The 19,600-nt window shown below is 60.6% G+C and overlaps 3 protein-coding genes across 14 annotated transcripts in view; 2 read left to right on the plus strand and 1 right to left on the minus strand.

Annotated features, from left to right (window-relative positions):
- Positions 1-168: 168 nt before the first annotated feature.
- On the plus strand, positions 169-5,485 carry CA11 (carbonic anhydrase 11). 4 transcript variants are annotated; one of them, XM_004710416.2, is made up of 9 exons: positions 169-614; positions 691-765; positions 1,617-1,759; positions 3,119-3,304; positions 3,530-3,625; positions 3,799-3,871; positions 3,997-4,151; positions 4,547-4,712; positions 5,361-5,485. In XM_004710416.2, the coding sequence occupies exons 1-9, from the start codon at positions 548-550 to the stop codon at positions 5,384-5,386; spliced, it is 987 nt and encodes a 328-aa protein (XP_004710473.1). In that variant the 5' UTR covers positions 169-547; the 3' UTR covers positions 5,387-5,485. The 4 variants fall into 4 exon arrangements, with proteins under 4 accessions (XP_004710473.1, XP_045148705.1, XP_045148706.1 ...); XM_045292770.1 differs by having other exon boundaries at positions 1,647-1,759; XM_045292771.1 differs by lacking the exon at positions 169-614 and adding an exon at positions 1,159-1,238 and having other exon boundaries at positions 688-765.
- A 613-nt stretch (positions 5,486-6,098) lies between these two features.
- LOC101644484 (D-box binding PAR bZIP transcription factor) lies at positions 6,099-13,268 on the plus strand. Its single transcript, XM_004710415.4, has 4 exons — positions 6,099-6,652; positions 7,483-7,893; positions 9,792-10,003; positions 12,773-13,268. The coding sequence occupies exons 1-4, from the start codon at positions 6,514-6,516 to the stop codon at positions 12,986-12,988; spliced, it is 978 nt and encodes a 325-aa protein (XP_004710472.1). The 5' UTR covers positions 6,099-6,513; the 3' UTR covers positions 12,989-13,268.
- A 141-nt stretch (positions 13,269-13,409) lies between these two features.
- Positions 13,410-19,600, minus strand: part of SPHK2 (sphingosine kinase 2) — a 9,376-nt gene continuing 3,185 nt past the window's right edge. For 6 of the 9 annotated variants that reach the window (XM_045292938.1, XM_045292936.1, XM_045292934.1 and 3 more), the window contains 5 exons: positions 17,130-17,601; positions 16,226-16,375; positions 15,870-15,964; positions 15,665-15,780; positions 13,410-15,126 (listed from right to left, as the gene is read on the minus strand). In XM_045292938.1, coding sequence (XP_045148873.1) covers positions 14,031-15,126; positions 15,665-15,780; positions 15,870-15,964; positions 16,226-16,375; positions 17,130-17,601 — 1,929 coding nt within the window. In that variant the 3' untranslated portion in view covers positions 13,410-14,030. Of the gene's footprint in view, positions 15,127-15,664; positions 15,781-15,869; positions 15,965-16,225; positions 16,376-17,129; positions 18,330-19,600 lie in introns of all 9 variants that reach the window. The other 3 variants (XM_045292939.1, XM_045292940.1, XM_030886173.2) reach the window with 3 other exon arrangements.

Below are 19,600 nucleotides of genomic sequence, written 5' to 3' on the forward strand. Positions count from 1 at the left end.
CCATCCCCCCCGCCCCCCGCGGAAAAAAATAATTAAATAACACCCAGAGAGAGCAGCCAGGGAGGGGGAGGAGGGAGGAAGGGCCGAGAGAGAAGAGGCAGGGAAAACGAGGAGGCAGGAGTGGAGGAGGTGGGGAGAGAGAGGGAAGCCGGAGACGGGCAGGAAGGGGAGAGGCAGGGAGGAGGTGAGGAGGGAGAGAAGGGAGAGAGAGGTGGGGAGCTGATGGATACCTGGGGTTAGGTGGCTTGGAGTTTCATGAAAAGAGAACCAGGAGGGGGTGTGGACTCAACCCCCACCTCCCCCAGGTAATCCTGGGAGAGGCAGATCTGGAAGAGGTGGGGGAGTTGGAAGGATAGAGGAGAGGCCAGGGGAGGAGTGGGCTTGGGGGAGTCTCTTTCCCCAGCCGTTTTGGGGTTGGGGAGCTGGGAGGAGAGGAGAGTGGTTGGAAGTTCTGGAGCAAGAGGGTCCCAGGAAGAGGGGAGGCAGCAGCTCAAGGTGAGGGGGTAAGGGTTCTGGGAAGGGGTCTCTCCTTCAAGGCCTCCCGGGGATGGGAGGTGCCGCTCGTCTGAGCGCCCCTCGAGCGCTGGTACTCTGGGCCGCACTGGGGGCGGCAGGTAAGACCGGGGACCCGGGCTGTTGGGGGGTGGGAGGGCGGGTCCAAGAGAGGGGTTCAGGCTGCTCTCTCCCCAGCTCACATCGGACCAGCACCTGACCCAGAGGACTGGTGGAGCTACAAGGATAATCTCCAGGGAAACTTCGTGCCAGGTGCAACCAGGGCGGGGACCCAGGCGTCCGGGCCCCCGCCCTCAAGCACCTCCTTCTCCGGCCCCAGCAATCTCAGCCCCCAGCCCCCACTCTTTCCCCAAGACCCAGGAGTCCCAGCCCCCTCTCCCGTCCCTCCCTCCCTCGCTCGCTCGCTCTGGAGTGGGGGCCCAGCCTCCGAATCCCCGGGGCTCACCGTGGGACATTATACATGCGCATTTCAAGTAGCGAGTGGGAGTGAGTGGAAGGAAAGTGTGGGGGTGGAAGAGAGTGTGTGTTCGCTGGGAAAGAGGCGGGTCCTGGCTTCTTCTGGGAACCGGAGGTTCAGAGGCCCCCCGCCCCCCGCCCGCTCCCACCTTGTCCAGACTCTCCTGCAACCTCTTCTCCCCAATACAGTCATTTTCCAGCTGTGGGACAAGGGAGGCTGAAAGAACTACAACTCCCATGGGGCGCTTGGACAGGCAGGCAGCGGATGGGTAGGCTGGCAAACCCCGGGGGCTTATGGGAGTTGTAGTTCTTTCCCATAATGACATAATTTTAAGATGGGAGTGGATCCAGGAGAGGTTGGAGCTGTTGGGAGTGGGGATGGGCGGGGGGGTGGCGGCGGTTTTAGGAAACGACTCCCAGATTCTTCTAGAACCCAGCATTCTGGACCCCAGCCACTTCTGTCCTCAAACCAGGAGTCCAGACCCCCATCCACTCCACCCCACCGAGATCCAGGAGTCCAGACCCCCATCCACTCCACCCCCACTGAGATCCAGGAGTCCAGACCATAGGACCTCTCTCACTAAATCCCAGCATTGGGACCCCGCCCTCATTTCTGACTCCTCCTTCTCTGAACCCCCTGCCCCCAGGGCCTCCCTTCTGGGGCCTGGTGAATGCAGCCTGGAGTTTGTGTGCCGTGGGGAAGCGGCAGAGCCCCGTGGATGTGGAGCTCAAGAGAGCCCTTTACGATCCCTTTCTGCCCCCGCTGAGGCTGAGCACTGGGGGCGAGAAGGTACGGGGTCTGGATTACAAATGCTGGGGGTGGGGTGGGTGGGCTGCTGAGATGGGAGGTCAGCACCAAGAAGCAGGAGGCAGCCTTGGGGAGAAAACAAGCCCCAACCCCTACACTCTAAAGAAAAGCTCTTACCTGTTCTTCCCTCTCCAAACATACCCCCCAGAACTTCCATCACTGTAGAAGCAGACACTGCTTTTAAAAGCATCACAAGCCCAGTGAGAGACCTACGCCAGGTATTCTTCCGTGGATGCTGAACACTGAAGCACAGAGAGGTTGGCATACTTGCCTGGGGTCACACAGCTAGAAGGCTAGCATTGGGGTTCCAAACCAGGAAGTGAGTTCCCAGGGGGGGCATTTCCTTATCCACTGGGCAATGCCTTTTCTAATAAGAGCTCACCACCCTTTCCTTCGACCCATTCCTGATTCCATCTCCCCTCCTCATTCCCAAGCCCACCCTTCCTGGTCTCCCCACTAAACACCATTCAATTGTGTTCCTGGAGATCCCACTTTTTCTAGCTTCTGTTCGATTCCTTGCTGGTCTGTCTGCTTACCTTCTACCAGCCATTTTCCACATCACAGCCAGAGATGGCTGAAAAACACACATCAGATCAGATCACTCATCTAGCGGGGCAGTCATCGCAGCACACTTCTATAGCACCTATCCTCCGTTCCTTCTTTTCAATAAGAATAGGAAACTCCCCACCCCTGCCCACAAGGTCCGCCATGATCAGGGTCCCAGTCCATTCTCTCCTTTGTTCACTGGGGTCCTGTCCCCACTGGCCCCTTGACTTTCCCTGAAACAGGTCGCCTCAGGGCCTTTGCACTTGCTCAGTTCTCTTCCTGGAACGTCCCCCTGTTTTTTGCATCTAACCCCTCCTCATGCTTCACACCACCGTTCAAATGTCAACACACACGACAGGAATCCAACCAGTTTTGAAAGAGCCCTGGTGGCACAGTGGTTATGTGTTGGGCTACTAACCACAAGGTCAGCAGTTTGAAACCACCAGCCACCCTGTGAAAGAAAGAAGAGGCTGTCTACTCCCATCATGAGTTTCAGCCTTGGAAAGCCACAGGGGCAGTTCTCCCCTGACCCCTGGGGTCGCTAGGAGTCATAGTCGATGTGATGGCAGTGAGTTTGGGTTTTTTTGGCTTTTTAATGGGGTCATTATGAGTTGGAGAGAGCAGTGCGTTTTCTGCTTACCAGAGGCCAGCACAGAATCTGGCACGTAGTTGATGTTCAAACTACGTTGGGTGACTAGAAGATTGTGGGGAACGGTTTAAGGTTAATGCTGGAGGGGGAAAATAGGCCAGAAAAGATGACTCTGTTTCTTCTCACACCTTGTGCCTCTCTCGAAGCTCCGGGGGACCCTGTATAACACGGGCCGCCATGTCTCTTTCCTGCCTGCACCCCGGCCAGTGGTCAATGTGTCTGGGGGTCCCCTGCTCTACAGCCATCGACTCAGTGAACTGCGACTGCTGTTTGGAGCACGGGATGGAGCCGGATCCGAGCACCAGATCAACCACCAGGGCTTCTCTGCAGAGGTGAGGGCTACTGACCTCTGACTCTTGGCCCTGGGTCTGACCTTATGACTCAGTTCCTCCCACTTCCCCCTCTTCCATTGCCTGGCCCCTTCTTTTTGCACAGAACCCATTTCCTCTTCTGAGCACTGACCCCCACCCACACTTGGGCCCTGGGAACCTCCTCCTCTCTCCTCCTGCTTGGGGGGCTGGAGGGCCCGACCCCCATGCGCTTGTTCCCTCACCCAGGTGCAGCTCATCCACTTCAATCAGGAACTTTATGGGAACCTCAGTGCGGCCTCCCGCAGCCCCAACGGCCTGGCCATTCTCAGCTTCTTTGTTAACGTGAGTCAGGCAAGCTTCCCAGGGAGCAAAGGGGGCTGGTCGCCTGCATTCTGGGGGCCTTTGGAGGGAGGAGGGAAGACTGACGGTTTAGATTCCTGGGTGCTGGAGGGAGGAGAGGGTCTAAGGGCTTGACATCTGAACTTCTGTGGGTCCCACCCCACCACCCCGCACAGGTGGCTGGCAGCTCAAACTCTTTCCTCAGCCGCCTCCTTAGCCGTGATACCATCACTCGAATTTCCTACAAGAGTAAGTCTCAACCCACTGTGATGGGGGTGAGGGTGGGGAGGGAAGGTGAAACTCCCCCAAGAGGGGCAGGGCATCCAAGTGGAGCACCTGGCCTCACGCTGGGTGGCTGGGTGGTGTCCCTGCAGATGACGCTTACTTCCTTCAAGACCTGAGTCTGGAGCTCTTATTCCCTGAGTCCTTCGGCTTTGTCACCTACCAGGGTTCCCTCAGCACCCCGCCCTGCTCAGAGACTGTCACCTGGATTCTGATCGACCGCGCCCTCAATATCACCTCCCTCCAGGTGATCCCTCAAACCACATCCATCCATCCATCCATCCATCCATCCATCCATCCATCCAAGTCCAACTCGCAGTCACTTTGTATAGGGCTTCCAAGACTGTACATCTTTATGGGCTCGGTCAGCCTCATTTTTCTACCGCGGAGCGGCTGGTGGGTTTGAACCACAAAATTTGCCATGTGCAGACCCTGACCTAAGCCAACAGCGCCACCAAGATCCTTGGGGACCCCCTCAGGTCTTCCCTTAGCAGGGTTCGCTTCCTCTTGTTGACAAGGTAGCCAAGCAGGCTAGAGGGAGGGCCTTTGGAAGGTGCGCTGGCTGCCGTGGAAGCGGGACATGTGATGTCACTTGGCTGATTTCTCTAGTCCCACAGTTTCCCTCGCTCCCTCCCCTGGCAGATGCATTCCCTGAGACTTCTGAGCCAGAATCCACCATCGCAGATCTTCCAGAGCCTCAGCGGTAATGGCCGGCCTCTGCAGCCCTTGGCTCACAGGGCCTTGAGGGGCAACAGGGACCCCCGGCACCCCGAGAGGCGGTGCCGAGGCCCCAACTACCGCCTGCATGGTATGGTCCAGTCTGTACCCCCCCCTCCACCTCTTGGTCTAGCCCACCTATGTCCCCCCTCCCTCCCAATGTGGCACGGTCCTACCCTCCCCTTGACTATCACTGTAGGGCCCACCTCTAGCTCAACTTGGTACGGCCCACGTCCCCGCCTCCGACCCTGGGTGGTCCATGATTTGTCTTTCCGCCCATCAATTTGGAAGTCTAGAACCCGAGCTGGCTTCCTCTCCTAGCACAATTAACGACCAGCCCTCTGGTTTAACAACATGTGGTATAAACCGAATCGAGACTCAACTTGGTACAATCCTGCCCCCCTCCCTTCCTCCTGTTTTCCGGTGGTTTATCTCTGGGAGCAAAGGGTCACCCCTGGTTTATCGTCGTGGTACAGCCCAGACTCCGTCCCAAGATCTTCACTTAGTTCAACCTAGGGCCGAAACGGGACGTCCCCATCCCACCCTCCTGCCTCCTCCACTTGGTTTAGCCCAAGGCTGGTCCAGCCCCCGGAGCGTCACAATGTGGTACATTCCGGCTCCCCCTTCGAAAACGCCGTGGTACAATCCGGCGCGGCCTTGCCCCAGGCCCTAGCCTGCTCCTTTTTTGTGTGCCTTAAACTAACGCCTCTGCCTGATAACGGTCTCCTCTGTCTTTCAGTGGATGGTGCCCCCCACGGCCGCTGAGACGCCCCGGCCAGGACTGTGCCTGCCCGCCCTAAGCCTACCTTCTAGGGGAGGAGAGTCGCCCCTCCAAAAGCAAAGCTATTAAAGGGATAGAATGTTTCCTGTTTCTCAGTTGTCTGATTCTAGGCACAATGGCGCATTTGGGGTATTAAGCAACCGTTTTCTTCGAGAAACCAATCGCTTTCTCTTCCTAAACCCACACAAGTCGACTTTCAGTTTTCCAAAATAATCATTTGGGCCAGCGGCTCCTTTAAGCGACGTCTTCTGTTCCCCCCCCACCCCCTTTCCATTGCCCTCCCTCATAATATCCCTCTCCCCACCCTCCAGTAGCACGCGCGGAGCCACGTGCTTCCCCCACTCGCCTGCCTCATTGGTCTGAACTGGGTCACGGTCCCGCCCCCAGAGCCTCCTCCCATTGGGCAAATATAGGTCAGGGTCCCGCCTCCTTCCAGAAGGCAAGGCAACTTCACGCGCAGAGCTCCTCACGCTCCCCGCTGCCCCGCCCCAGGCTTGGCAGACGTAAGTCGTCCCATTGGCCGTAGCCTCCAGAGAGCGAGACGCGATTGGCTCCCTTTTGCAGCCGGATGAAAGCACGTGGCTAGGGGCGGGCGGGGGCCGGGAGGAGGGGCCCGCGCTGTGGCGTCGGGTGTTTTGGTTTGGCTTTTTTTTTTCCGCGAAAGAAGTTTGCTTTGGCCCCGCCTCAAGGCGGGTGTCTCCTCCTGCCCCCCTCCCCCGCCCCTCGGCGCACACCTCTTGGTGCAGATTGCAAAGCGCCTTCCGTTGGAGAGCTGCAGATTTTGCAAGAGCCAGGCTCGCCCACCTTGCAGGAGCGCCTTGTGTCCCCTTCGCACCCCCAGCTGCAAAGAGCCAACTGCCCGCTTTGGTCACCCCTTCGCCCAGACTGCATGGTCTCCGGGGACCCTCTTGAGTTGCACGTTTCTGCACGGAGGACCGCGAATCCGCGTTGCCCCTAGGATTTGCAGTGTTCTGGATACTGGAAGGCTTGCAAGCTACACTCGCCAGCCCCTGGGCAGGCACCCGCTCGAATCACGGGAGTGTGCTGCTGACTGGCAGGCCAGCTCTTCGCCTCTCCATGAGCCTGTGAGCCTGGGGGCAGGTGCCCGGCGATGGCGCGGCCCGCGAGCGACCGGACCCTGGCCCCCCTGCTGCTGGGCGGCCCGGCCGGGGCCCCCCCTGGCGGGGGTGCACTGCTTGGGCTGCGAAGCCTTCTGCAAGGGACCAGTAAGCCCAAAGAGCCGGCCAGCTGTGAGTTCCAGCCCCCACCTTCCCCAACTCAGAGCCCCCTTAGGGACTCGGGAGCAATTCTCCCAGCCTTTAGGCACTCAGCTACCCAGGTGTTTACGCCCCTAGATCCCTTAGCTCTTGGGACGGTCTGTCCCGAGGTTCCAGCATTGCTGGGTCTTAGCCCCCCCTCTTTGGATTCCGGGAGTCTGGACCCCTGGGGTCCTGGGAGGAGGGAGGGGGTGTGTCGGGTGCTCACACGGAGGTAACACGGGCTTGGGCGGGGCCTCCAGGGGTCACATGGGGCCTAGGATGAGGAATGTGCCCGGGGAACCGAGCCCCTTTCCTGCCCCTTCCAGAGTGTGGGGGAGGGAGGAGAACTGCGTAGGGGTGGGGTGGGGGATTTCGGAGGCCTTGACAGAGCTGTCATTTTTACCTCTCTCTCCACCTGCCCACCCCTCTGCCTACCCTGTCTTGTGACCCTCTCCTGGACTCCTGTCCCCTATTCTCGGGGTCTTTTTGTGCCTCCTCTTCGCGTTATCTGTCCACATCTGTCTCTCCACCCTCCTCCCCCCCGCTTTTTTTTTTTTAATCTGCCCCACCCTCTTTTGGTCTGTCTCCCTCTGTCTCTGTCCTCTCCCTCTGGGTGTCTGCCCTCTTCTCTGAATCTCTGTCCCCTCCTCTCTTGGTCTTTGCCCTTCCTCCGTTCCCTGCCCCCTCGGCTCGTCCACTCGGTTTCTGGATCCCTCTATGTCCATGCTGCGGGTCGCCATGGCCGCCCGCTTCTCTGGGCTCGCGGTGTCTTCTCGTTCTCTGCCGTCCTCCACCCGGTCCCGTCTTTCCCTGGCCCTCAGGTCTCCTGAAGGAAAAGGAGCGCAAGGCGGCGCCGCCGGCGGCCACGGTCCCCGGGCCGGGCCTGGAGCCCGCGGGCCCGGCGGATGCCCCGGCTGGGGCGGCGGTGGGCGGCGGATCCCCGCGGGGGCGCCCGGGGGCCGGGCCTGGCCCGAGTCTCTTGGCGCCGCTGCTGTGGGAGCGGACGCTGCCGTTTGGCGACGTGGAGTACGTGGACCTGGACGCCTTCCTGCTGGAGCACGGGCTCCCGCCCAGTCCGCCGCCTCCAGGGGGCTCGTCCCCGGCACCCTCGCCCGCGTGCACCCCGGCGCCCTCCCCGGGACCTGGCTCCTGCGGCTCAGCCTCCCCCCGCTCCTCGCCCGGGCACGCCCCCGCCCGGGCTGCCCTCGGGGCCGCGGGCGGCCACCGCGCAGGTGCGGCGGGACGGGTGGGCGGGGCTTGGACTCCCGGGGGCGGGGCGGTGAGGCTGGGCAGTTCGCTGAAGTTGGGGGTCTCCTAGTTGAAAGGCAGGAACTTTGTGCGTGCCGTGCTTAAAAAGCTCTTCTGTTAACCGGAAGGTCAGCTGTTTGAACCGACCAGCTTCTCTGCTGGAAGAAAGATGAGGCAGTCGGCCTCCGACAGCCTTGGAAACTGCCCTGTCCAGGGGCGGGGGGTGGGGTGGGGGGCAGTTCTACTCTGCCCTGTGGGTTTGCTGTTTTGAGTCCACTGCCGGGCAACGGGTTTTTTGGGTTAATTTAAAGATGTTGCCTGAGGGGACATATTCTGTCTCACGAGGCACTAGTTCCTGGAGAAGGGCGGAAGGGCATCGTGTTTGGTCGAGGGTGAGCGAGAAAGGAGGAAGGCGCTCAGGAAATGGATGGACACAGCGGCTGTAGCCCGAGGCGGAAACACAGCCATGACAGTAATGACCGAGGATGGTGCAGGACCGGCTGGTGTTTGTTCTGTTAGACATTGGGTTGCCATGAGTCGGAACCGACTCAGTGGGCACTTACCAACTGTAGACTAGGAGGAGGACGGGCTTGGGACCCTGCATGCCAGGACGCCTGCCCACTGGGGAGAGACTGTGGACGTTTCTAGGAGACGTGGGGACCAAGGATCAGGAAACTCATGGAGGCTGGGCCAGGAGGGAGGTGGGCCCTAGACTCTGTGGGACTAGTCCTGCAGCTAGGATAACGGTGAGGGCTGAGCACAGACTTCTAGTTCTCCAGGATGAGAGAGGTACAACCCCAGGCCCTGCACCCACCCCGCCCACCTTTCACCCATGACGATCAGAGCTGTAGAGCTGGATCCTGAAGCATTCAGAAGGGAGGAGACTGGGGATCTTGGATGTAGGGCCTCCCAACAGTGGAACCTTGCCCCACCTGACTCCTAGATTCCTGCCAGATCAAGGGTCTGGGGTCGCAGGATCATGGGTACTCCAGTGGCCTGGGGACTCAGGTTCCAGGGAGAAGGTGGAGGAAGGGTGGTTCTGTGTTGCTCAGAGAGCAAGATCCTTGGAGTTTAAAAAGGACCAGGAGGGAGAAAGAAAATTTAGCCTTGGGGTCTGCAGGCTCCAGCTGCAAGCCTGGCATTGTTGGGCACACCTGTCCCTTGCCCCACCTCCCGGCATAACCAGGCCCCTCCCCTTCTCAGTCGCACATTCCCGCGCCACGTGAGTCCTCCCCTCTCCCCTCCGAGCTCTGCGCACGCGTGGTCACGCGGGAGGGGCGGGGCCTGAGGAACGTGAGGGCGCCTGTGGGGAGGGTAGTGAGGAGGGGTGAGAAGCAGGCTCCAGCACGTGACTTGCCCCAACCTGTGTCCTCAGCTGGCCCCGCTTGCTCTCTCTTAAAGAGACAAGCACACCCAACCTTCTAGAAGCCCAGAGGCGAGGCTCTTCTGCTCTTTAATCCTCTGAAACCAGTAGCTCTGACTAACTTGAGGTTTTTTCAGTGTTGTAGATTCTTTTCACCTGAACACTGGGTTCTAGGCAGCGGTCCGGGTTGCAGTATAAAGAGGATTCAGCTAGACTAGGGATCTAGTCTATGGGGCTCTTTGGTGCAAATCAGCCTTGCCCAGCTCTGGGTTGCCCTGGCGTATGAGAGTGGAGGTCGCTCCGTGATTTCTGAACATCTTTGTAGTTTAGGAGCCTTTCATATTTTATGAGGGAACTTAATCCCTGGTAGGTTTTATGTTAGACTCAGGAAGGATTTTGCTTGTGGTTAAATGGTGGGTGGATATGACACCTGAGCAGGGGAGGTAGATGCTGGAGACACCAGTGACCCCCCTCCCCAGAGTGAACTCTTACTCAGGTGATACATTGTATTTCCTCAAGACCCGAGCTCCCGGGACACGCCTAGCCCTGTGGACCCAGACACCGTGGAGGTGCTGATGACCTTTGAACCTGACCCTGCGGATCTAGCCCTGTCCAGCATTCCTGGCCATGAAACCTTTGACCCTCGGCGACACCGCTTCTCAGAGGAGGAGCTGAAGCCCCAGCCCATCATGAAGAAGGCTCGGAAGAACCAGGTGCCAGAGGAGCAGAAGGTGAGCACAGCCGAAGGTGGCACCCATCAGGGCTTCTCATAGACCCCTCTCTAGAAGGTTCTCCCGATGTGCAGCCAAAGATGAGGGCTTCGCCAGGAGTCTCAAGGAGGCAGGCGTTGTGGCCTGAGATGGATGAAGACAGGTCATGGGGGAGAGGGGAATCCCTGGGTGGTGCAGCTGGTGAAGTGCTCCGGCTGCTAAGCCAAAGGCTGGCTGTGTGAGCCATTCCTGAGGTCCCATGGGAGAAAGGGCTCCAAAAAGTCACCGATTTGAAAACCCTAAGGAGTGCTAGTCTACCCTGCAACAAGGTCTCCGTGAGTCAGAATCAATTCTACGGCAGCTGTTTTTATTATTATTATTTATCATAGTGAGATGCAGACTGAGTTCTATGGGCAGGGAGCATGTCGCAGTTTGGGCCCAAGAGCCTGCAAGGGGCAAGCATCTCACTGTGCCTGGCCCCAGTTGCTAAAGACAGCCTTCCTCAGCAGCAGGGTTGCTGTATGCCTCTCCTTAGCCACAGTCCAGGCTGGGGTTGGGCCTTTGGAACAGCCACCTCTCCCTACCCAGCAGCCTTTGCCAGTCCCTTGAAGCATGCTGGACTGGGGGCCGGACTTCTCAAGGGCCAGAAGGCCCTGGGCCTCATTCTGATTAGGGGCCCCTTGGGCAGTAGCTGCAAGCCCCTGGGTGGTAGAGTTAATAAGCCTACCCGCTGACAGAAAGGTTGAGGATCTGATCTGCCCAGTGCCACCTTTTGCTGTCCCCCTTCCCTCCCCCCCTCACCCTCTTTAGGATTCGGCCATTAAAACCTCTATTCTGGAGCACAGTTCTGTTCTGGCAGGCATTTGCAATCAACCCGAAGGCAGCTGAATTGGGGCAGTGATCAATCCAGCACCCTTCCAGCGATGTCTCTGCCGTTTTTGGGTCTCCCCTGGGGAGAGACACTTGGGCGTCCCTCCGAAGACCCTGCCAGGCTGGTGCAGGAGAGGCACTCTCCAAAGCTAGTCCTTTCTCCTGAGCTGCTGTTACTAGGGAGTGGATTTTCCCTGGCAACCCAGAACTGGGCTTTATTTCAATTGGGGTGGCCGGGGATGAGAAGGATTATGAGCTGGGTGGGCCTTGTTGCTAAGGAGTGGTCCTCCTCGGCAATCAAATCTCTCAGCCTAGTGGTGAGCAAGTGGAGGTCTCCCTCTGGACTCCGTTGCTAAGAGCTAACTAGTCTAGCAACCAGGGCCTAAGGGGAAGAGGCAAATCCCTGGCCCCAGTTCAAGGCCAGCGGGTCAGAGACAGGCGGCCAGCAGTGGGACCACTTAGGCCTTACCTTTTGTTTGCTGAGGACAAGGATGTGGTTGCCTTGGCAACCAAGGTCGAAAGAAGCCCAGCTCTGAGTTTTGTGGAACTCCACACCCCACCTCCAGGGGGACCTAGCCTGCCTTAGCAAGCCCAAACCAAACTCCTAGTCTGCACATCTGTTCTGACTCAGTGACCCTGTAGGGCCGAGCATAACTGTCCCGGAGGGTTGTAAATCTTTCTCCCAATAGAGGAAGGGAAACAGGCTACTTCATCTTTCTCCCAGCAGAGCAGTTGATGGGCTTGAACTGCTGACCTTTGGATTCCCAGATGAGCTCTTAACCACTGCACCATCAAAACCCCAAGCCACCCTCACTGCCATGAAGTAGATTCTGATTCATAGGACAGGGTAGACCTGCCCCTGTGAGTACAACGCTTTACAGTAGTAGGGAGTAGAACGCTTTGTCGCTCCCTCCAAGTGGCTGGTATTTTCAAACTGCCGACCTTGTGGTCAACAGCATCACATGGAACCACAGTGCCAGCAGGGCACCTGAAGGCTCTTAAGTGACATATACCAAAAAGACAGGAAACGCCAAACCCATAGCATCAGGTCCATTTCCACTCGTTCCCACACAAAGCCCACTGCTGCTGCCCGGGGGGCTCTGACTCAGAGTACATATATAGGGTTTCCCAGATGAAATTTTTGTGGAAGTGGGTCGCCTCATATTTCTCCTTTGGAGTGGCTGGTGGATTTGAACCGTTGGACTACAGTTGGCAGTCCAATGCCCAACCCATGGTGCCACCAGGGCTCCTTAAGTACTGGATAAACCCACTGCCATCATCAAGTCCATGGTGACTCATAGCAACCCCAGACAGGGTTTCTGAGGCTGGGCCACTTCCCAGAAGCAGGCATCTCATCTTTCTCCCACAGAACCAGCTGTGTGTTGGATGTCCGACCTTGTGGTTAGCTGTCCAGCATTTGCTTACCTGACAGTGACATAGGTGCTCCCTTATGTGATGCATAGGGCAGCGTTTTTTTTAAATCTGTTGCTAGGGAGCAAGCATCCTTAGAAACAGGCTCTAGCTGCAGGTCCTTTGTCAAAGGGTATGTGTTCCACGGGTACCTTGAAAACTTGATACTTTGCACGGGGGTGACATAGGTGCAGGGGTTACCGATCGGGCTTGCTAACTGCAAAGTCGGCGGTTAGAAACCACCAGCTGCTCCGCAGTAGAAAGATGAGGCTTTTGACTCCCATAACGAAGGAGTGACCCTTTTGGAAACTCACATGGGTAGTTCTACCCAGCCCGATAGGGTTTCTATGAGTTGGAATCAACTGGGTGTCAGTGGGTTTTTCCAGCTTGTTGACAGGGCCCTGCTTCCCTTGGTGACAGACCTTTGGGTATCTCTTACGGACCCTTGCTGGGCTAGAAGCCCTAGGAGTGGGCTGGGGGGTCTTTTAAAATACACTGCGATTCCCGCAGGATGAGAAGTACTGGAGCCGGCGGTACAAGAACAACGAGGCGGCCAAGCGGTCCCGCGATGCCCGGCGGCTCAAGGAGAACCAGATCTCGGTGCGGGCGGCCTTCCTGGAGAAGGAGAACGCCCTCTTACGGCAGGAAGTGGTGGCCGTGCGCCAGGAGCTGTCCCACTACCGCGCCGTGTTGTCCCGCTACCAGGCCCAGCACGGGGCCCTGTGAGGCCGCCCCCCGCTCGGTGGGGCACACCTCCGCCTCTCAGACTTGCGCCTGACGCCCTCCTCCCCCCCTGCCCTGTGGCCCGGGGGCCGGTGAGCTGGGTGCCCCAGGGACGAAGGGACAATGCAGACAAATACATTTATATTTTTAAGAAAAAGTGAGCCTCCCCCACTCCCTCGTGGGGGTGGGGAGGGTGCTGTGTGTGTGCCCCTGGGCCAGCCGGGGACCCCAGCCTCCCACCGCCTCCGTTAACACGATCCTGAATAAATCTTGAGAACTCGGAGCTAGCTGTCGTGGGGGAGGAGGCAGCTCCCAGGTTCCGACTCGGAACCAGTGGGTCAGGCCGGTCGGGTGGCCAGCGGAGCCGTGTGAGTGCTGGTGTTGGACCCTCCCCACGGGCCGCTGGTGGAGGAAGGGGCGAAGGTCCGAGGGGAATGAAGCGAGCGCCTTTATTGCATAGACCTTTTCAATTGCTTTGAAGACTGGGGTCAAGTACCAGGGCGCACAGCAGACAGACAGACGGAGCTTCCCCGCCCGCACCGGCGGGGGCAGGGTCGGAAACCTTAGTGCAAATAGGAGCGCGGGAAACCTGCCCCTCCAGGACCGGTAGGCCGTGGAAGTGGAGGCACCGGAGTGGATGGGGCAAGATCTCGGCCCTGACGGGCCAATGACGGCCGCCCTCGGCCCCGGTCTTCCAGATCCTGTCATTGGGCGATGCGCTAGCTCGGCTCCGCCCTCAGTCGACCTGGTCTCCAAGCCGGAAGCGGAGGGGAGGGTCTGGTCAGAGCCACGCCCCCTGCGGAGCGCATACGCCATGCCCCGCCCTCGTCGATCAGGCACTACTCTCACGCAGCGCTCATTTTACCTGTCAACTGCGTGCCCGCCCCTGGGATTCAGGCCACCGTCTAGCTCCCGGTCCAATCACCAGGGGGCGGGTGCAACCCTGAGACAGGCCGGGCAGGGCACTGGGGCTTTCCGCCACCTCGGGCTCCGCCCATTGGAATGTAAGCCCCGCCCTCGGCGGGCTCCAGGCGGTGGGCTAGCCTCAGGGCTCCGGCCCCAGGAGCCCGGGCGGCCCAGTGAGGAGTGTCGCGAGGCCCGGGTGCACCTGCGCCTGTACCGGCCCGTACTCCACCACCTCCCCGTCCACCGTGAGCACACCGCGGGGTGTGAGCGGCTCTAGGCGGAAGGCACGCACCGCGGCGTAGCCCAGCTGGGGGCAGCCCAGGCCAAAGTGGCTACCCCGCTCCATGGCCAGGAAAATGCGCAGCAGGGTGGCCCGTGAGATACCGCCCCGCACCCAGCACAGGTGCACCAGGCCGTCATCAAATCGGGCGTGCGGGGCTGCCACCATGTCCGCCCCCAGGTGGCTGGGCGAGATGGCCAACATGAGCACAAAGTCCTCCTCCATCGTCACCCAGCCCGTGGGCAGGGGGGCACCCAGAGGCGGCAAGAGGTGGTCGGGCGGGCCCCAGTTGGAGGCAATTTCAGGACCATCGGGGCAGGGAGGCGGGAGCCCAGGGGGCGCTGGCATTTCCGAGGGCTCCTTGGTGATGGGTGAGAGGACAGCTCTCGGGGAGCAAGGGGGAGAAGGCAGCAGCGGGTCTGGCGACAGCGGGGCATCCTCAGCCCCGCCCCAGTCCCCAGCCAACTCCGGGCCGCCACCGTTGAGGGACAGCACCGGCAGGGGTTCAGGTGAGCCAGGGGAGGCCAAGGCAGGTAGGGGCAGGGGCAAGTCGGACACAGAGCGGTGCAGGGGGGAGTGGGTTGCAGGTGGAGCTGGTTCTGGGGTCAGGGTCAGCTCCGACTTGGCACGGGGCAGGCTGTGGGCGGACCCAGGCCTGGGCGAGGCGGGCTCCCCGGTGGCGGTGGCGGGGAGGTAGGAGAGGCGTCCGCGGTAGGTGTGCAGCGTGGCGAGGCCCACCACCGTGCCCAAGGTGAAGCGGGCGCTACCCAGGGCCCTGAAGCGCTCGCTCTGGATGTCCACGTCCGACACGAAGCCCCAGGCCACGGACAGGAAGGAGAAACAGCGAGAGCCCGAGGCCAGCGTCACTGAGAGAAGGTCTAGCGGACGGCCGCCACCCCGGCACAGGAGCAGCGAGCAGTTGAGCAGGAGGTCCAGGCCGATGGCCGGCGCGAACCTTTATGGCCCGGACGGTGGGGGAAGAAAGACGATGGGGTCAGTGAGTAAGAGGATGGGGGAGGGGCACCCACACCCACCCAGGCCCCTCTCCCTCCTCGCTGTCCTGCAGAAGGTCCCCCGTTAGTTCTTTAACACACCCCCCACCCCACCCCCCGCAGACCCTGTGGGTCTAGTGTGCCAGGGACAGTTCAGGAACAAAGGATTCTGCAGGCAGAGGGGAGGCTAAAGTGGGAGGCGTCGTCGTTTGGTGGCCTCACATCAACTCTAGTGAGAACCCACGCGACAGAATAGGACTCCACCCCCACCCCCCCAAGGTTCCCCAAGGCTATGATTTCTCCAAGGGTGGACTGCTTTATTCACCGCCACCTCCCCTCCCGTCCCCATGTGGGTTCGAATAGACTTTGGGCTAGCAGCTCGGGCCACCGCGGGGCCCATGTCCCTAATCCTGTGCCCAGTAGAGCTCATCCCTCCCTCTCCGTGACCGCAGCCCTAGGGCGTGGGCACAGCAGGTGCTCTGTCGACCATGCCTGACCTACCCGCCATGCTGGTTCACTGCTCCCGCCAGCGCATTGCCGGAGCCACACGGGAGGATGCCCACGGGTGTCTTCAAGGCCTCCTCCCAGTCGGGGCGGGCCAAGAGCCCGTTCAGCACCTGCAGGGTGGGAGACCAGCTGCCTGGGCCCTAGTCCTGGCCTCCGGGGTCCCCGAGGGTGCAGGGCACGCAGCAGGGCGCTGGCCTACCTCGTAGAGGAGCCCGTCCCCCGAGAGCGTGATGATGCCGTCCCACTCGCTCAGGCTCAACCCCTGCACCAGCTCCCGGGCGTGGTTCTGCCGCTCTAACAGGGAGCCCGCAGGTGAAGTCAGCAGCGCCAAGCTCAGATCCCCGGAATCCTGCCGCTGCCACCCCCCCACTCGTCTCCCAGGATCCAGGGGACCCCCATAACCACCTCCCAGCCCGGTCCCCGACGATGCAGTACATCTAAGGACCCATAGCCTCTCCCCTTACTACTCTTCAGGACCCAGGCGTCCTGGCGCCCGCTCCGTCACTCCCTAGGGTGCAGGCATCCGGTCCGCCGCACCCCCACTCTCACCCTCACCTGTCTGAATGAGGTTGAAAGACAGTCCCGCTTCAGCAATCATAGGCAGCACGTGGCTCTTACACCACTGCCAGGCCAAGCCACGCCCCCCGAAAGGATTGACCAATAGGAGCAAGCGTGGCGGCCGAGGCAATATCTCCAGGGTGATCTCTGAGGAGAAAAGGTGGAGTGAGGACTGATGCCCAGAGTCTTCGGAGGGCACCCCCTCCTCCTCCTCTTCCTGACAGATCTCAGGTAAGAGGCCCCAGCCCCTCCCCAGGTGCTGAAACACAGGCAAGGCTCAATGTCTTAAATCCAGTGCCCTTCGCCCCGTGTCACTTTCCTCCGCTGTGCCAGGCTCCTCCCTGTCTGTCCCCATCCCCTTGAGGCTCTACTGGAGGTGACTTGGCCTCGGACGGCGGTCCATGGCATGAGTCCTGAGGCCCACATGAGGGAGACCCTGGGCTATTTCCCTTCTTGTGCCAAGTGGGGATCCCGATGGGGACTTCTGCCAGGAAGCCTTCCCCGAACCCACTGGATACACAGTGGGTGTCTTGCGGGGCCTCTAACACCTGTGGCCCAACCAGTCTGGTGGCCTCTGACTCATTTGTGTTCAAGGCTCCTGGAGCTGGTGGAGGGAGGGCAGCAGACACAGAGTGCTGGTTTTGTAGGTTGCTTCTGCACGGACCCCTGAGGGTTTGCAAGGATGGGACCTTTCGGAAGCAGAGTGCCAGGGCTTTCTCCCTAGGCACCTCCCTAGCAGTCCCAGTGCTTACTTAACCACCTGCTCTCTAGAGGCCAGCGCTGTCTGTGCCACTCACCCAGCAGCGACCCAGCCCAAGCCCTCCCACGCGGATGGACACAGAGAGGTAGAGAGCAGGGTGGGGGCAGGGGGCCCTGGGGGTGGCGAGGCCCAGCATCTCACCCCCATCCCTGGGCAGCGGCAGCCCCCGGAGCAGGCAGGTGAGGGTGGCGGCCCAGCGCTGCGCCTCGGCACGGTTCTCCTCGTAGGCAGCCGCCCCATCGGCCCGGAAGGTGCGCGTGGCTCGGCGCCTGGTCCCTCGGCGGGCCCGCGGATAGGTATAGATGCAGAAGTAGGCCGCGGAGTCCGAGGGGCTTCTGCTGCGCAGGGTGCAGCAGCCGGAGACCTCGGACAGCGGGACCAGGCCGCCCCGGGGCCGGGCTTCTGGCTTCGGGTGCAGCCGCTGGATGTGCAGGGCTTGCTGTGTGAGCGTGAGGGCAAAGCGGGGGCCGCGAGCCGGGTAGGAGCCGAACTCCCCATGCAGGATCGGGGTGCTGGTAGCCAGGGACGGTGCTGGTGGGGCCATGCCCTTGGCCCTGTCTAGGGTACTCCCGGCCCCAGGGCCCTGGTTCCAGGTCAGCGAAAGGTCCAGCCTCTATAGGGGTGGGGTGGGGGGGCAGGAGGGCAGGGGTCAGAGTTCAGGACCCCCAAGGAGTGGGGAGGAAAGGGGAGAGGAAGGATAAGGCCTGTGGACAAGAAAAGACAAGAGGGCACCTGCAAGTGAAAGGGCACCAGAGGCAGACAGGGGATGGGGGTTGTAGAGAAAACGGCACCAGCATCCTGGAGCAGCCAGAGTCCCAGACATGCAAGCAACCCCTCATTCACCCCTGAGCCCCTGCCCGCAAGCCACTCGGTCCCCTTGATATACCGTCAGGATGTCAGGCCGGCCAACACCACCGGGAACAAAACAGACCAGAATCCCCACTCTCTTGGGGTTTCTATTCTCATCAGCCAGTCCAACCCAAGATGAAGAAAACAGCTACAGGGCGTGGGATGGTGATAAGGGTCTTTTAGGAGGAAACAGGCAGGGGTGAGGGTGAGGGTGAGGGAGGCACATTCAAAAAGAGCCAGGCAAGGAGAGAAAGACACACAGACATACGCAGAAACACCAGGCGGGTGGGGAGCAACCCGGGACAGGGACTTGGACCCAGGCTGAAAAAGGAATAAGGCCTGGGAGCCAGAGGCACACGGAGAAGAAGATAAACCATATCCCTGCCAGGACCCGACTGTTAGGACACTTGGAGAGGAAGCGGAGAGACCTAGGAGACCGGCTCCCTGAGGGGCAGGAAGACATCAAGTACAGAGCTGCAACGAAGAGAGAGGCTGAAAAGAGAAGAGGCAAGAGGCAGGCAGAGTGGATAGAGAGAGACCAAGAAAGGGCTGCAGCCAGGAGAGACTTGGGGCCAGAGAGCGACCAGGCCACATGCAAGCCTGTGCACTAACCTGATTGTCTGGCCACCTGCTCTCCAGGGAGGGGGTGAGCCGGGACTGAAGTGCCTCCCCCCACCCCCCCAGAGGCCTTCCCCTGCCCTCTGCCCAGTCTCTGTCCTCACCTCCTCCTTCCTGTTCACCTTTGTTCCCCTGTGCCCCACCCAGCCACCTGCTTGTCCTGACACACCTTCCCAGGGCTGGCTGCCCAGACACACCCCCATCTGAGGCGATACCCTCTGGGGCAGCTCCCAAAGGCCTAGGGTGTCCACCTCCCCTCATAACCTGAAGTGACCTTCCCCTCCCCCACTCTGAGTGCCCACGCATCAGGCTTAGATTCTAGATCCAGTCCTGGACCTGTTCTCTGTCCCTATACTCTGGCCTGGTCCCCGTTCTGGCCACTTCCTCAGGGACTCCTTGGCCTGGGTCTACATCCGTAGGTCCTCAAACCACCAGCCCAGGTCTCCATCCCCTGGGTTTCCTGACCCCGGGCCTCCCCCTAACCCCACCCCACATTCAGAACCCTGGAACCCTCAATCTCCATCCTGGAGTTCCAGCTCCATCCCCCAACCCCGGGATCCCAGTCCCAGCCCTTCATCTTGGTTCTTCCAAGTCCCTTAACCCCACCCCCCACCCCCCACTCCGACATGGGGCCCTGCCCTGACCCCCGCACCCTCTTCACATGCCAGGTCCTCCTCCAGGTGGCCCCTCAAGGCAGCACCAACGGCCCCCATCGGACCTAGGGGTGGGGGGGAGGGTGTGCTCCGCTCGGCCAATCGCCCCGCGGCCGGCTTGAGTCTGGCCAATGAGGGCGCACGTGGGCGGAGCCAACCGACTCGCGAGCTTGGCGCAGGGACGGGCGAGGTACCGGCAGCTCGAGAACAAGGAGGGGCTCCGACCGGGTCTCGCGAGACCGAGTGCCATCCTAGGCGAGGGCACGCGCGCAGCAGAGGCGGCGTCGCAGCGCCCACAGTCCCGCCCGATGCCACCATCTTTGTCGAGGGCGCGAGAGCCCGTCCCAGCCATTGATGGGCCCTTTCGCTGCAGCTTGAGGGCCTGACCACGCAGGAACATAGCAACCGAAGCTCAGAGGCCAGCAGACTCGCTGCCAAGGACTTGATTCCGACTCATTGCAACCCTGTAGGGCGGCGTTGAGCTGCCTTGTG

The sequence above is a fragment of the Echinops telfairi genome, unplaced genomic scaffold (assembly GCF_000313985.2).
Source record: "Echinops telfairi isolate 266 unplaced genomic scaffold, ASM31398v2 ScPeMD7_655;HRSCAF=1070, whole genome shotgun sequence".
NCBI lineage: Eukaryota > Metazoa > Chordata > Mammalia > Afrosoricida > Tenrecidae > Echinops > Echinops telfairi.

Bases quoted from the DNA above. Each gene is read 5' to 3' on its own strand.
- CA11 (XM_004710416.2), top strand. From the start codon at position 548: ATGGGAGGTGCCGCTCGTCTGAGCGCCCCTCGAGCGCTGGTACTCTGG. The intron at 615-690 runs GTAAGACCGGGG...CTCTCTCCCCAG, and splicing joins GGCCGCACTGGGGGCGGCAG to CTCACATCGGACCAGCACCT. The intron at 1,760-3,118 runs GTACGGGGTCTG...CCTCTCTCGAAG, and splicing joins TGAGCACTGGGGGCGAGAAG to CTCCGGGGGACCCTGTATAA.
- LOC101644484 (XM_004710415.4), top strand. From the start codon at position 6,514: ATGGCGCGGCCCGCGAGCGACCGGACCCTGGCCCCCCTGCTGCTGGGC. The intron at 6,653-7,482 runs GTGAGTTCCAGC...CCTGGCCCTCAG, and splicing joins GCCCAAAGAGCCGGCCAGCT to GTCTCCTGAAGGAAAAGGAG. The intron at 10,004-12,772 runs GTGAGCACAGCC...CGATTCCCGCAG, and splicing joins AGGTGCCAGAGGAGCAGAAG to GATGAGAAGTACTGGAGCCG.